We start from the raw sequence: 15,473 nt of genomic DNA on the forward strand, positions 1-15,473 counted from the left end.
ATAAGTAAATTAAAAAGTATATAGCGCAAACTCGACCTGAAGGTATCTGAGCGCTACAGAGTGGTCCGCAGTAAAAGGCAGCCACCAGTTAAACCTAATAAATTGTAAAACAACCCCCTTTTTAGTGATAAATGTTAAAAAAACGAAAATGGAGGAAGGAAGAAGGAAGCAAGGGATGAAAAGGAGGGGGAGCAAACACTGGGGGAGAGAGGAAAAATGGGGAGTGGGCACAGGAGTAACAGAAAAGGAACTTTTTATAAAATTAATTTTTTATTTCAAAATATTTCAAAACTTAGTATCCCTTGTACCTACCTGGCATCAACATCACAGACGAGCGGTCTTCCGCCGGCAACCCCCGAGGTTCCCTGAATTCCAAGCCTTGTTAACTGCCCTCTGCACTGTACAGTCCAGCTTGGAAGGAAGAAGGGAGCAAAGGACGAAAGTGTGGGGGTCTGGGGAGTGAACACTGGGAGAGAGAGGAGCAATGGGGGGTGTCCAGAGGAGAAGGAAATTTTAATCACACATAAAAAGTATAGCACAAACTTGACCCAAAGGTATCAGAGGGCAACAGTGCAGACCAGCAGAAACCAGCAGCCACAGTTGTGCCATTTCGCGATCTGATATACCAAAAACAGCATCAGAAACCCATGTGAGCGCGAGTCTTTAACACACTTAGTAGAGATGAACTGCCCCCCTCAGACTGATAGTACCCCCTAGACTGTAGACTGTCTCTGACCTTGGGGATTGAATACAAGACTAATGATTGTCACTCATGACCCTAGGCTGTATTCAGCCACCAACCCCAGGGAAACGGCCCAGGAGTGACTGACAGGGCAGTGTGAATGCACCCAGACTGTCGGTCTGCTGCTGACACAAGCCCGTGCACGCACACAACCTCAGTGACTCTGGAGGACATTCTACCTGGTGCTATGCACATGTGCACCTTCGCTGTCACTACTATAAATTCCCTATGTGAGCCCCTTATCCCGCTCTGAACGCTGCTCTATTATTCCCTTCTGATATAATCCTTGTGTTTCGCACCCACGCTACGACAACCCCCTCATTCCCCTAAAAGTGGATTATTTAAACTTGTGCACTTCCGGGGGAGGGGCCCAGGGTTTACAGCCAATCAGCGAGGTGAAAAACAACAACATATCTGTTTTCAGTTTAGTCTGAAAGCTGAACCTTCAATTGGAGAATGTCTTGTCCTGTGATTGGCTCCTGGCCTCTTGTCAGTTGTCAATTGGTACATTAAAATCTCTGCAATGTCCTGTTACTCTACATTGGCGGGGAGAATTTGGGATTGGCTGAGGGGAGCATCCTCATTGGCTGTTTGCCCCAGACACGAGTGCAGATATGCCGGGTGTTTTACTAGCCACGTTTGTGTTGCCGTATAAGGAGTTTTTTGTGTCAAAGTCTTTGTTCCCAGGGGAAAACTAACCCGTTCCCGGAAGCCTGGGATGCTGGCAGCCGGAAGTGACAGCATTGGGGCTGGTGAGTAGACTAGGGGCCTAACATTGAATCTACTGCTCCAATCGGCAGTATCTGTGTCCCATGCGCTGCCGAGAGCCCTCCGGGCGGGTTCACGTTGTGCGCACCACAGAGGAGTGTGTGTGTAAGGGGGGGGGGTTCTGTGTGTGTATGCGCGGCGGCGGGGGGGGTCTGTATGTGTGTGTATGCGCGGGGGGGAGGGTCTGTATGTGTGTGTATGCGGGGGGGCTGTATGTGTGTGTGTGCGTGTGAGTCTGCTTCCAAGGAGCCATGGGAGACAGAAAGCGCGCGCGACCTGATCCCAGTTCCAAGGTTGCGCGTGCACCTCACTTGTCTGTCTCCCTTGACTCCTTGAAAGCCAGAATGATTGCAATAGAGTCTCGACGCAGTTCCGAGACCTAAAAACACTGGCTTGTTTTTATAATCAGCAATAGTTATACCCAAAGACCTCTTGAAATAACAAGCAATACGTTAAAGACCAACACGATTCAATTGGAAAGGAAAGGTAACAGATAACAAGAACAAATGACAAATTAATTCTAAATATTGTTTTTTATATAACTAGAGCCACGAGGTCTTGGAAAAATAGGATTCGCTCCTGTTTTCATGTATTTGCTGCTAATAGAAAGGTACTGAAGATGTTTATACCAACCCAAGCAAAGTGTCAGTGTTGGACCAACCCTTTATTTTCATACCAGGTTTGTTATAATTATTTTCAGCAGTTTTGTTCTAAAAAGAACAAATATTCCTCTGGAACTTTGAAAGAGAAATGCCACTGTCAGAACTGCCCCTATAACTTTTCCATTTTGAAAAGTCTACTTAAAAACCCACCATGGTCAATGCTGGTTGCATTTATTTTGGACAGTTCTTTGTAAATGTGTCAATATGGACCTAAATTATATCAAAAAGTGATTTCCGTATAGACTAAGGAACTTAACAATAACTAAATTTTCTGTCGCTAAATGTGTACCATGGCTTTGCATGTATCTTCGTGTACATAATCTTACAGCTCCATCTACATTTGAAGCCTGTAATTATGTCTATTGCTAATGATTGTAACTAGGGCATGATTTTTTCATTTTTATAAACAGATGGCATCAGAAAATGCATTGTCACTGACGTCATTGACCATATTACGTATGGCATAATCATTATCCATGACAAGACTGAAGTCACAACTGATTGCTCTTTGCTTGTTGTTCCTGAGACATGACCCAGAAACTCTCTTGTGTGTGATTACCTGCGGGTTGGAGGGATATCTTTCTGCTCCCCAGCACAGCTTTATTCTTCCTGCCTTAGTATGAAGTTTTCTAATGCAGGTTTTGAATAATTATTGAGGAAAATGAACTTTTAGAAACTTGCCTTTTCCCTGCCTGAGGTTCCTGGAGGCTAAATTTGCATTTGTTCTCCCACTTCTGTCAGTCAGTAATTAGCATTTGTATAGATGTGGAAAAGGTGTGAAATGCTTTCCAGGAGCAAACAATAGGTTGACCTGGATGGGCAGAGATAACTCCTCTGAGCAGGAGAGAATATGCAGGCCGTAGCTGTGACATTACAGTGTTAAATCCTGCTTGAATGTCAAATCCTGCTTAACAGGTCTGCTGGGTTTTAAATATAACACTTGAAAGGAAACAAGATGCTAAAAAAAGTCATGAGTATCCACTGTCTGATTGGAGAAAATCCTACTTTTATTCTACCAGACTTCTACCTCTGAGTTTTAAATAAACAATATTTGAAAGTAAGTGACAGTGAATGCCAAATGAATTATTGTGTATCTATGGTGAAAGGGCTCTAAGATTAACATAGTACACTATAGACACACACACACACACACACCGCACACACCACACACGCACCACACCCCCCCACACCCTGCGAGCCCAGCTTTAGTGTGGTCGAAGACTTCTGGCATCTTGAAAAGGCCCAAAGTAGCTACTGCTACCTAATTTGTCAGGCTGTACCCTGGAGTCATCCCCACCCATTAAGGCATGCCAGACGTAAATGCGACATTTCAAGGCATCCACTCCAAAACAGTTTAACCCAGCATAATACCCAGCATAATATTACATATTAGACTATCATAACAAACATGTTTATTGGTCTTTAAGGAAGCCTTTGCCCCTTTGCTGTGTAAAAATAACTGCAATAACTAAAATTAGTGAATAGCACAGAGCCTTCATTTTATAGCATACATAGTCACCTACACAGCCAGTAGTAAAGCTGTTAATCGACAATTAACTTTCATTGTTCCAGCAAAGTAAATACATAAAAGAACATAGACTGAATCATGCTATTCATCATGTTGAATCAACAGTTTAATAAAAAAGACTACTTGATGTAACCATCATCAAAATGCCATTTTCTTGATGGACAGCAGACCCAAGCAATGGCAAACTGCAAAAAAGCACTTGAAAGCCAATGGCTGGAGAGAGCTGGCCAAAACCCCACACTCTGTCAATATTTCTTTTTGATGTATTGATGACATGAGTTCTCATAACTGACAGTTAAAGCTATCTGTAGCAAGGCCTAAACTCAACTGAAATTTCCTTGACTGGTTTGCTAGGAAACTATAATTCATCTCCTCTAACGCACTGGTCGTGACCATTTTAGTACCCCATGTCTGCACTCTAAAAGTAACTTAGAGAAGTTGGTAATCCATGCCCCATACCACTACCACTGCAAAATGAAAGATGTAGAGGACCCACTGAGACTGGAATCTATGACTTTTCGGTTAGAATACAAAGTAAGCATATGAGGTTAAGAAGATATCTACCAAACTTGAAGATCTAGAAGTCCCAGCTTTTCCACTTGTGTAAATGTTGTGTAATGCTGCTCAAGTTCAGACCTCCACTATGCTCTCAAGCAACCGCTCTCTGTTTGAAATCAGTGTCCCAAATGAAAAAATATATATATCCAAATGCCTTTCCTCCTCCAGCCCTATCTTCCACAATTAGGTCCTCTCAAAAATCAGCAGAACACAAGCATTAAACAATAACGTTGTTTTGTTTAATTGTTATTTAGTTCTGGCGTTAGCCAAGATATTTCTAACGTAATATGTAAAATATATCTACTTAAGGGGGCTTTCAGACACTTCTCTTCATCCATTAGTCTGTTGTTGTGTCATTCATATTTTGCTTCCACCCACAAAATCACACAGCATGGGGCAATGAGTGAGCCTACTTAAGTCACTGGTTGACTTCACATTCAGTGACTGTATTGTATTCTTTCACATAGGGCACTTCCTCACGAAACAAAGTGGCATATTATCAAGGGGGTTTATCTCCCCTTTTTTGGCTTTAAAAGCCAAGAAAGCGGAGATAAAATTATCTCCCTATTACCTAGCTGTTGCTAACACCAGTTAGCGACAGCTAGTAGGAGATGGCGACCATCTTGGGCCCCACTTTGCATGCCAGTGATATTTATCACTAATGACATGCAAAGTGGGCGTGCCAAGATGTTAGAGACTGGAAACAGTCGCTAACATCGCTATCTCCTATTACCAACTTCTGGAGATATTCGCGCTAAGCGCGAATATCTCCAAAAGCTAACACCTGCCCTGAGCAGTTCTTAGCCATGTTATCCAATGGGAGGTGGATAACATGGCTAAGAGCATTAGCTCGGTAATGCATGAATATTGCGGACTTTTTGGTGATATTCATGCATTGCGGCCGTTTTTTATCGCATTTGCGATAAACCATGGTAATACCAAGGTTTATCTGCGATAAAAATCGCCGCAGCTCAGCGGTACATTTTTGTCTCTAACCAAGCAATAGCGATCATTATCGCTATTGCTTGGTAATATGCCCCAAAGTTCCCTTTCTATGTCAGTGTTTTTGTTTTTTTCTTTGTTATTTCTTTAGTGTTTCCTGGTGTGATAACAACATGCCTTTGAAGTGAGCACAGGGCACATTGTATAACTTTTATTTAAACATAGAATGGGTTTAATTTGGATTTGAAATGCAATATTTTATACAGTGAACCAGCTTTTCTTCCTTCTTTCCTTCTTCTTTCTTCCCTTCTGTCATTCTTCTCATCCAACTTCTCTTTCTTTCATTTATCTTTCATGTGCTTTTTTCTATCTTTTTTCTTCATTGCCTTCTTTCCTTACTCCTATCCTTCCTTTTTCTGTTTGCCTTATTTTCCTTCCTTCCTTCCCATTTTTTGCCTTCCTTCAATCTTTTTCCTTTTCTATTTTCTTTCTTCTTTTCTTTTTGACATCTTTTTTCTTTCCTGTGTTTTTACTTTCTTTTTTGCCATTTTCTTTCTTTCCTTCTTTCTTGCTTTCTCTCCTTTTTTCTTGCTTTCTTTCTTTCTCACTTTTATGCCGTCTTACTTTCTTTTTTGCTACCTTTTTCTTTTTTTACTTTCGTTTTTAGTTTGTTTTTTTTTCTTTCTTTTTCATTCCTTCTTCCTTTTTTGCCTTCTTTCATTTCTTATTTTCTTCTTCCAGTATTTTTTTCTTACTTTTCTGCTTTTTTCATTTTTCTTTCTTTTCTGCTTTCTTTCATATTTATTTCCTTCTTTCCTTTCACTCATTCTTTCCTTCCAGGGTTTTGCCTTCTTTTTTTATTCCTCCTTTCCCCTTGTTCTCCTTCTTTCCTTTCCTTTTCTTCTTCCTTATTTTGCCTTCCTTTTTTCTATCCTTTCTTTCTTTTACTTCTTCCTTCCCTTTTGCTTTCTTTCTTTCCTGCTTCAGTTTTTGTCATCCTTCTTCATATTTTTGCCTTCCTTCCTTCCGTTCCTTCTTTTTGCCTGGTCCCCACAAATTAATGGTTGTGGGCCCATTAAATTAAGCACTATCAGAGAGGGGACAATGCAAAACAGCCATAGAATTTGACAAAAAGGCAATAAACTAAAATAGGTAAAACCATGTGTAATATGTGTAATTTAAGGAAAACAACACGTTTTACACAGCTTTATCTTTGCTATTTCAAGTAGGAATTTGAAACCCAAAATGTAGCTCAAGTATACCTTCCATGCAAGACACACTGGGGCATATTAACAATTGTCAGCGCACAGAGCTGCGCCAAACTTAGCAGCGCCGTGCTCTGACATTTTCAGAATGCAGCGATGCAGGGATGCATACAACTGCCTTTCCCCTAGAACTGGTGCAAAAAAACTGTGTAGCGCCAGCGCAGGCACCCTGCCGCCATGTTGCAAGGGTGCCTGCACTGCACAGACGATTGTTTATGAGCAGGATGGGACAACTTCCTGCACATAAACAATCAATAATGGCGATTTACACCTTTCCGCAACTCACATGGAATAAGCAAAAAACGAGGAGAAAATAATAATTTCTCCTTGTATCGCCATTCTAATGCCTGGTGGTTCCATGGTGTTAGTTTTTTCGTGCTGCCTCAGCCTTGTAAATCTGTGGCAGCGTCAAAAAGCCATTGGTGTTGCGGTGGAACCCCCACAGCAAAACTCATTGCACTTCCCTTTGCCACAGAGGACTGTGGCCAAAAGGGGAATATTTACAAGGTGTTGTTAAGCCATGCAAAGTGTCTTAGTGCCACCTTGTAAATATGAAATATCGTGCTGCGCCAGAGGAGCGTTAAAAAAGTGATGCTCAGCTGGCGGTGAGGGCTTGTAAATGTGCACCACTGCCTCTTCCTTTTGCCATACTGCATTGTTTAAAGATGACCTAAACCTCCATTTTGTGTGTGAGTGATGCCATTGACAACATCATTGTATGGATCATTGTATTGATGTAGATTTGCCAAACAGTGGTGCAATTTTGACCCAGTGGTCTGTTTCATGAACCATTGTAAACCTGTGCCACAATTTTCAGTCTCTCATGTAAAGTGCAAGCTGCATATGCACTCTCACACTGTAGATAACTTTAGGCTTTCTGCCTAGCCTTTATATTTATTCACCTAATTATTATATTCATATATTTAATTATTTATGTATATACATGTAGCCTTTCGATGAGCACTAGCACCTCACTGAAATTAGACCAGCCAGTTTTAGGCAGAAATTGGAAGAGGTAAATCCCATTCTTAGCAAACTACTTTATCTCCCCATCTCTACAATTATTGAACATTGGAAATCAATAACCTAGGACAAAATGCATGATTTATGGTCTAATTCACATTAATGTAAACAGATCTGAGGAACAATGGGGTATATTATCAAGGGGTTTTATCTCCGCTTTTTTGGCTTTAAAAGCCAAGAAAGCGGAGATAAAATTATCTCCCTATTATCAAGCTGTCGCTAACACCAGTTAGCGACAGCTAATAGGAGATAGCGACCATCATGGGCCCCACTTTGCATGTCAGTGATATTTATCACTAATGATATGCAAAGTGGGCGTGCCAAGATGTTAGCGACTGGAAACAGTCGCTAACATCGCTATCTCCTATTACCAACTTTTGGAGATATTTGCGCTAAGGGCGAATATCTCCAAAAGCTAACACCTGCCCTGAGCAGTTCTTAGCCATGTTATCCAATGGGAGGTGGATAACATGGCAAAGAGCATTTGCTCGATAATGCATGAATATCGCTGACTTTTCAGCGATATTCATGCATTGCGGGCGTTTTTTATCGCATTTGCGATAAACCTTGCTAATAGCAAGGTTTATCTGCGATAAAAATCGCTGATGTGCGGCGATAATTTTTGTCTCTAAACAAGTTAGAGACAAAAATTATCGCTAGTTGTTGATAATATACCCCAATATCCTTTCCTTTTAATGCTTCAAATACGGTCTATTTCAACCGAACGTCTCATAACTACATCATACAAAAAAAGTTTTAAAAAATTGACAATAAAAATTTCCACAAAGAATGTTGGTTCTAAATTAAATACCATCTCCAAATTTCTTAGCTGGGTATGGATTATTAGAGCAAGAAGGCTTAAAGATAAATGATAATAATGTTTAATTAGTTCTTAATCCTAATGTGTTATCAAATTTTTATTATTGGATGGTATACTGTGTATGATCATTCCTTATTTGTTTTATCTTGTGGAATTTGTATTGTGAGATTGTTTTTATTGTGATGCTTTTTAAGATAACATTTTATCGAAATAAAGCCTTCTACAAACAAACAAATTAAATGCATTGTTGCTGGATGTCAGTCTGAACTGGCAGCAGCCAACTGTAGACAAATGGAAGAATGAAGATCTTTGTATGTCGAGAATTGCAGTTCAGCATCAATATTTATAATATTTTCAAATTTGACACTTGCCATATGCTACCAGTGACATTACTTTACCTATATTGACTTACAGTATAAACCTGCTAGGATCAACAAACTGAACTCGTGGACAATATGTGCCTGCCCACAATGTGATCTTATTATGGTGGGGCACACTCATTTGCTATTTTCATGCTCGCAACTAGCACTGCTGTTCGGGATAGAAGCAGATGGTGACCTGTATTTTCATTAGAAACTGGCCATATTTGGTCTAAATTACACCGCTCTTCTGTTATCTGGCAAAATATAGAAATATGGTTCAGAGTCTGGAATGTTGCCATTCTTGCTAATTGCTAATTGTGGAGATTTCAAATGGGCAATACATATTAATCTTGATTAGTAAAAATGTGTCAGATTTAAGCAAACATTTCAGGAATGAAAAAAAGATACCCCGTGGACCATGAGTTTTAAGGGCCTTTCAGGCAGTCTTGCCCTACCAAATAGCCTAGCTTAGAAGGGCCACCTTGTGGACCATTTATTGGGGGGCCGGTGGGTCATGACAGAACTAAAAAATACAGGGACTAATTTACAATATTTTGACTAATGGCAGTGCCGCAAGCCTTCTTATTGCACTGCCATGATTTAAAAGAAATGGGCAGAAATTAGCTGTATCTATAAGAAACGGCACATTCCTGTCCTTTTCCCCTGTGCTGATGCACAATGGCTGCCAAGTACAAATGCAGGCACCCTTGTGCCATGGTGCAAGTGTGTCTGCATTGTAGGGGTGATTTTCTTTTTGCAGGAAGGAAGGAACACCTTCTTGCACAGAAACAATCATGAGAGGTGTCTTCCTCCTTCTATGTGTTCTGCAGAATGCAGCACACATTGAAAAAGGAAAAATGAGGCAAAATAACAGTATTTCTCCTCATTGCACCTCCTTACGCCTCCCCTGGGTAGGCATAAGATTCTGACGCATTCCCAGGTCTACAAAACCATGTAATTCTGGGAATGTGTCAGGTTCCATGGATGCTGTGTGGGAACACCCACAGCAACACCTATGGAACACCTCTTTCACGCAGAATAATGTGTTAAAGGGGGCTATATTTACAAGGCCATGAAAAGCCACCCAGGGTGTCTTTATGTGGCCTTGTAAATATGGGCAGGCATACTGTGTCACCAGTGCTTAAAATAAGTGACGCACTGGCGGAGTAATGGCCTTTTAAATCAGCCCCACAAAGCCCAAGTCTAAGCTTTGTGCAGTTTGGTGCATATTGTGTTTTTAGATAGTAATTGTATATGATTTGGGCTCATTTATGACCAGAGATGTTGTTGCAACATCATGGACTGGGACATAGGACCAGCTTTAGACGGTGAACAGAGAATAAACTCTGACACTCACAAAAAGCACGAAGTCGTAGGGAAAACCTTGAGAACCAGACAAGGCTGCCTCCTATGTGACACCAGTGGTTTCTCTAACAGGGACAAGAGGCCAGATTGCATCCCAAATTCATAGAAAAAAAAGATGCAATGGGTCACCAATATGACACCCTGCACTGGTTCGTTACCGGCTTCAATACCACAAGGAGTAGTTTAAGTAACCCACCGTCTCGAGCTCATGTACATTTAATAGAAAGTTTGACCCTCTCAACACTGGCATCTAAGAACACTAGAACCCCATCCTGACACATCCCTCTCTCTCGTACTCTCTAACACTTCGCTCTCGCTCTCTCACGCACCCTTCCCGTCTCTCTCATGTGGTTCACTTCAGGCCTTCATGCACAGTTTCTTCCCCATACATTTTCAAGTTTTCCGACCCTCAAAACCATGCTTTCCTCCTCTTGTTAGGGTGTCTTCTGTATACATAGGCACTCCCTCGTTATGCATCTATTGCCTGCTCTCCCCTTCTTTTACACATACTCTTTCTCCTCTTCAGTCTGGAGTTCATTCACCACTTTGTGCACAAACAACTTATCCCTCTCTGTCTTTTTTTCTATCTATTCTGTGCCTCTCTCACCCCTACCTATTCACCATGGTACATAATTCCACTACACAAATACACTACACACTACACAATCCAACCCCACTCAATTCCATAACTAGCAATTCTAATTCAACCCACATTATTGAATTCCACACTACATACATCTACTCCACTCCAAACAAATAGCACATGGGTAAAAGACATTTTTATTTACAATACCAATAGCACTAACTCTCACAAACGCGATACCTATTGCATTGCAAATGCTTGTTTATGATGGGAGGGCACCAGTATGTTAATACAATTGATTAGAAAACCACTGAAAGAAGGTATTTTGTGCCTCTAGCAGGCCCGTAGAGACTGATTCTACAACGGCTTTTGGGTTTATATAACATATACTTGGTGACAAGTCAAAAATCCTGAGGAAATAGGACAAACAATGAAGCACTCACATAACGTGAGAAATATTGAAAAGCCGACAAATTTCTTTTTCGTCATATAATAATTGTGTACCCTGTGTCAAATGGGGTTCTATATAACTGATAGAAAATAGTGAAAAATAGGGTATTTTTATTATTCATTGGTCACAATGCACTTTTACCCCTTTGTTCTGGTCTGTGCGCCGTTTCTGGCATCACAGTTTATATTGTATATCATTTTAACAGGAAGGAGTACATCAAACAGGTATAGACAGACTTTTTAGTTTTAATGCCCATCAAAGGAAAATATGATGGTAAAACACATATGTAAGGTTTGTATTTGATATTGTATGACAGATTGCTGTGTGAAGTTTTATGTCTATAAAACGCTGTATCCAAGAACTCTGCAATATAAGGCTGTTTTTTTGTCTGCGTGAAAAATATATAATAAATGTTTAACCTCATTAAATAGCATAGCATAGGGGCTGCAATGAAATCAACAGTCGAAATCTCTTCAGTGTGTCTCAAATCTGCAATTCTCTCTTTTCTTAGGGAGAGCTGGATTCTGCATTGAAAAGTGCGGGTAATAAGCTTGTCTTCGTAAACTACTCCTCTCCGAAATGCGGACTGTGCAAGGGGACAGATAGATTAATTCAAGTAAGTACAATAGGAGGAACACCATTTTATGGTTTGTTTATTTATTACATGCTGGCCTTCGAAGTTTAAGAGCGAGTCAGTAGTATAATTTCCCTGTGGAATAAAGCTCGTACAAACGGTAGCATTTTTCTGGTCATAGGTCAGAGAGCTTAGTTTTGTTTTGACTGGATCACAGAATAACCCATGAATTGTAATATTTCTGTCAGCATGCCGCGCTCTTTCATTGAAACTGGATTCCGCGGCTCTGACAAACAATCACATGTTGTATAAAACAGGTTTCCTATGTCTGACGAGCAACCGAACTAGGGTGACCAGACATTTCCGTTTTCCCAGGACGGTCCCTATTTTTGGAGAAGTGTCCCTGTGTCCCGACACTTGTCTCCAAGTGACTCAAATGTCCCTGTTTTCAAACAGTGTCCCAGTTAAACAGAGAAATGTCCCTGTTTTTCATTGGCTGCCCTTTGGCAATTTATCATTCCACAGTATACCTCCCATGCTTTTCTGTCAGGAGCAACTAAGCAACATTAGTGAGTTGTACTTTACGTGGTGCTGACGCGCAGCTATAGAAACAAGCATTGATAAAGCTAGCAAATCTGACGTTTGCTAGCCTGTGATGTTTTATTGATTTTTGGCAAATATATGCTATAGTCCTTAAGAGTGTAAAGGTAATAAAAAGTACTAATGATGCTGCGTAAAGGAGAGGGGTGCCAATAAAAGACCTCAGATTTGTTGTCTGTAATGCTTCATCTCGGTCTGCGGAGGGAGCTGTCATTGTAGTCCTTTTTTATGTGTATGACAGCTGTCTAATAGTCCTACTTTTATGTCCATCGTTACGGCAAACCGTAATCCTACTTCTATGTCAATGACTGTCTCCGTTTTTTGATTTGAGAATCTGGTCACCCTAAACCAAACCAAAATGTATAAGAATATTTACGGTGGGTGTACCTTGATGCACCCGATCTCTCGACTTTCGTGAGAGCTTTGACATTTTGTGCTTAAAGGAGATGCAAACTGTAAAGTGAAGGCACAGTGACAGCAATAATGTGAATGAAAAGACCAATGGCAGCATCTGAAGATCTGAAAAACAATTAACAAGAAATGTTTTGTAGGAGTGCATCACTGCCCCACATTACGTAGTCTTCCGACTGGCTTGTTGAATGGCACCATGGGATAACTCAAAGGGCCTGATTATGATGACAGTGAGTCCGCCACTGACAGGCCGTCGGTGGCGGTCCCCCCGACATCCAGCATAACAGTCCCACTGCTGCATTATGATGCAGTCAGTCAGACCGCAGTGGTCGGAGGGACTGACCAACACTTCTGACAGGCTCAAGGAGCCCATCAGGGCGTCTGTTGGATTTTAATCCCCACAATGAAGGCAGTGTCTGTGTAGGCACTGACATAGGGTTTACGATGTCCCTTTCTGACAGCCTTTCCAGGGCGGTCCAACTGCCATGGAAAGGCTGTTGAAAATGGACTTTGGGGGCCCCTAGCAAAACATGTAGTATACAGAAATCATCAATATTAGTGGATGTCGTAAACCCAATGCATTTCAGGCTCTCTGTAGCCTTTCTTCAGGGGTACACTAAAACAGTAAAATGTTCACTTTAGTATGTATTAATGTCATAACAGGTTCAGATTTTAAAGCTACGCAATGCCATATGGTGTAGTAGTTAAAAACTAACGTTTTCCCTCTAAACACACTAAATATCTTGTGCACAGAAACAACCTTTCACCACCTCGTTCACCCTCCCACCACTGATTATCTTCCGTCCCTGAACTATCTTTTAGTGCCAGTTCTCATTCCAAAATTTACTCTGTACTGAAGTTATCCATACTTTTAATCACTTTGCCTCATTTACTCCTTCTTAACGTCTTGGCCTTTTACCCGTACCGTTAACAAATCCTTCCTCTTATCTTTCCAGTTCACGGGTAACTCCTCCCATCTTTTCCCGCCAATATCGTGAACGGTCTACCTTAATCGTATGGCTGAAAGGCAGTCACTTTAAATGTTCTCAACAAGGGGTTTGCCATGTGCACACCTTTCTTATCCATAATGCCGCTTTCATTATTGCTTTTTTCGTCCTTCTATCTCCATTAAGCGTGCAGCCTTGATCACGTTGCCTGCCTAGGTGCCTCGTGTAAATACATTTACAACAACAACAGAAGAAGCATTCCACTTCATCCAGACGCATAGCATACGATTAAGGTAGACCGTTCACGATATTGGCTGGAAAAGATGGGAGGAGTTACCCCTGAACTGAAAAGATAAGAGGAAGGATTTGTTAACGGTACGGGTAAAAGGCCAAGACGTTAAGAAGGAGTAAATGAGGCAAAGTGATTAAAGGTATGGAGAACTTCAGTACAGAGTAAATTTTGGAATGAGAACTGGCACTAAAAGATAGTTCAGGGACGGAAGATAATCAGTGGTGGGAGGGTGAACGAGGTGGTGAAAGGTTGTTTCTGTGCACGAGATATTTAGTGTGTTTAGAGGGAAAACGTTAGTTTTTAACTACTACACCATATGGCATTGCGTAGCTTTAAAATCTGAACCTGTTATGACATTAATACATAATAAAGTGAACATTTTACTGTTTTAGTGTACCCCTGAAGAAAGGCTACAGAGAGCCTGAAATGCATTGGGTTTACGACATCCACTAATATTGATGATTTCTGTATACTACATGTTTTGGAAAAAGGCCTGGATAGGCATATCCGATTCAGAAGAAGCTTAGATGTACAGATACCGCCTCACATGTGGCAGGAGGAATAAGTATAACAATTGGATAAAAATGTTGAAGTAATGGAATAAAGAGAACGTATTATGGACAAACTATCGACTACATTGTGAAAATGATTCACGGAGTATGCTGTGCGTCTGGATGAAGTGGAATGCTTCTTCTATTGTTGTTGTAAATGTATTTACACGAGGCACCTAGGCAGGCCACGTGACCAAGGCTGCACGCTTAATGGAGATAGAAGGACGAAAAAAGTAATAATGAAAACGGCATTATGGATAAGAAAGGTGTGCACATGGCAAACCCCTTGTTGAGAACACTCTAACAACCTTTGCCAAGTTCCCAAATCATTGTGTGCCCCCAATGTTCCAAATTAAAGACAAGAGGCAGCTGTAGCACTATGTGAAAAAAATCTCAGAATGTCTGATATCAAATACTAATAAAAATAAGCCATTTATGAATCGCATGCCTACTTCAACAGAAGTGTCCCAGCGCTGAAACAGTCTAGCTTCCAAGGTGAGCAGTAGGCCCAAAGAAAAAATCTGGAAACTACCTGAACAGCCAGGTTTAAAGATTTTTCCAAAAGGAAAGCTCTGTCTTATCCCGCCAGAGATCCAGTGGAAGGAGAGCTCCACAACTTGTAGCCAAGAAAACGAACAGAACTGCCCACAATTCATACTTTTTTGAAGGTGAGATTCACTGCCAATAAAGACTCTGAGGACCTCAAACACCTTAAAGGAAGGTAGGGTTTGATAAAGTGATGGCAATAGCTAGCACCAGCTCAATAAAAGTAGCAGAGAGCCTTGAAAGTCAAGCACTTCTTAACTGGAAGCCAGTGCAATTTATGCAGGGCAGAGCTGATCGAAGCCATTCTGGGAAGGTTCAGTAATAGATTAGCTGCCGAGTTCTGAACGCGTTTCAGCCTCCTAAAACGTGCCCGGGATGCTCCCAAGTATACGACAGTACAGTAATCCAGCCATGAGATGATTACGGCCTGATAACTGTTTTTCTCATGACTTCAGGCAGAAACCCCATAATCTGTCTGTCAAA

General features: G+C 41.1%; 1 protein-coding gene across 1 annotated transcript in view; it reads left to right on the forward strand.

Annotated features, from left to right (window-relative positions):
• Nucleotides 1-15,473, forward strand: part of LOC144819873 (thioredoxin-like) — a 75,023-nt gene that overhangs the window by 22,804 nt on the left and 36,746 nt on the right. Inside the window, exon 2 of the mRNA XM_078677596.1 lies at nt 11,581-11,685. Within this exon, the coding sequence (XP_078533722.1) occupies nt 11,581-11,685 (105 nt within the window). The remainder of the gene's footprint in view (nt 1-11,580; nt 11,686-15,473) is intronic.

The sequence above is a fragment of the Lissotriton helveticus genome, chromosome 2_1 (assembly GCF_964261635.1).
Source record: "Lissotriton helveticus chromosome 2_1, aLisHel1.1, whole genome shotgun sequence".
NCBI lineage: Eukaryota > Metazoa > Chordata > Amphibia > Caudata > Salamandridae > Lissotriton > Lissotriton helveticus.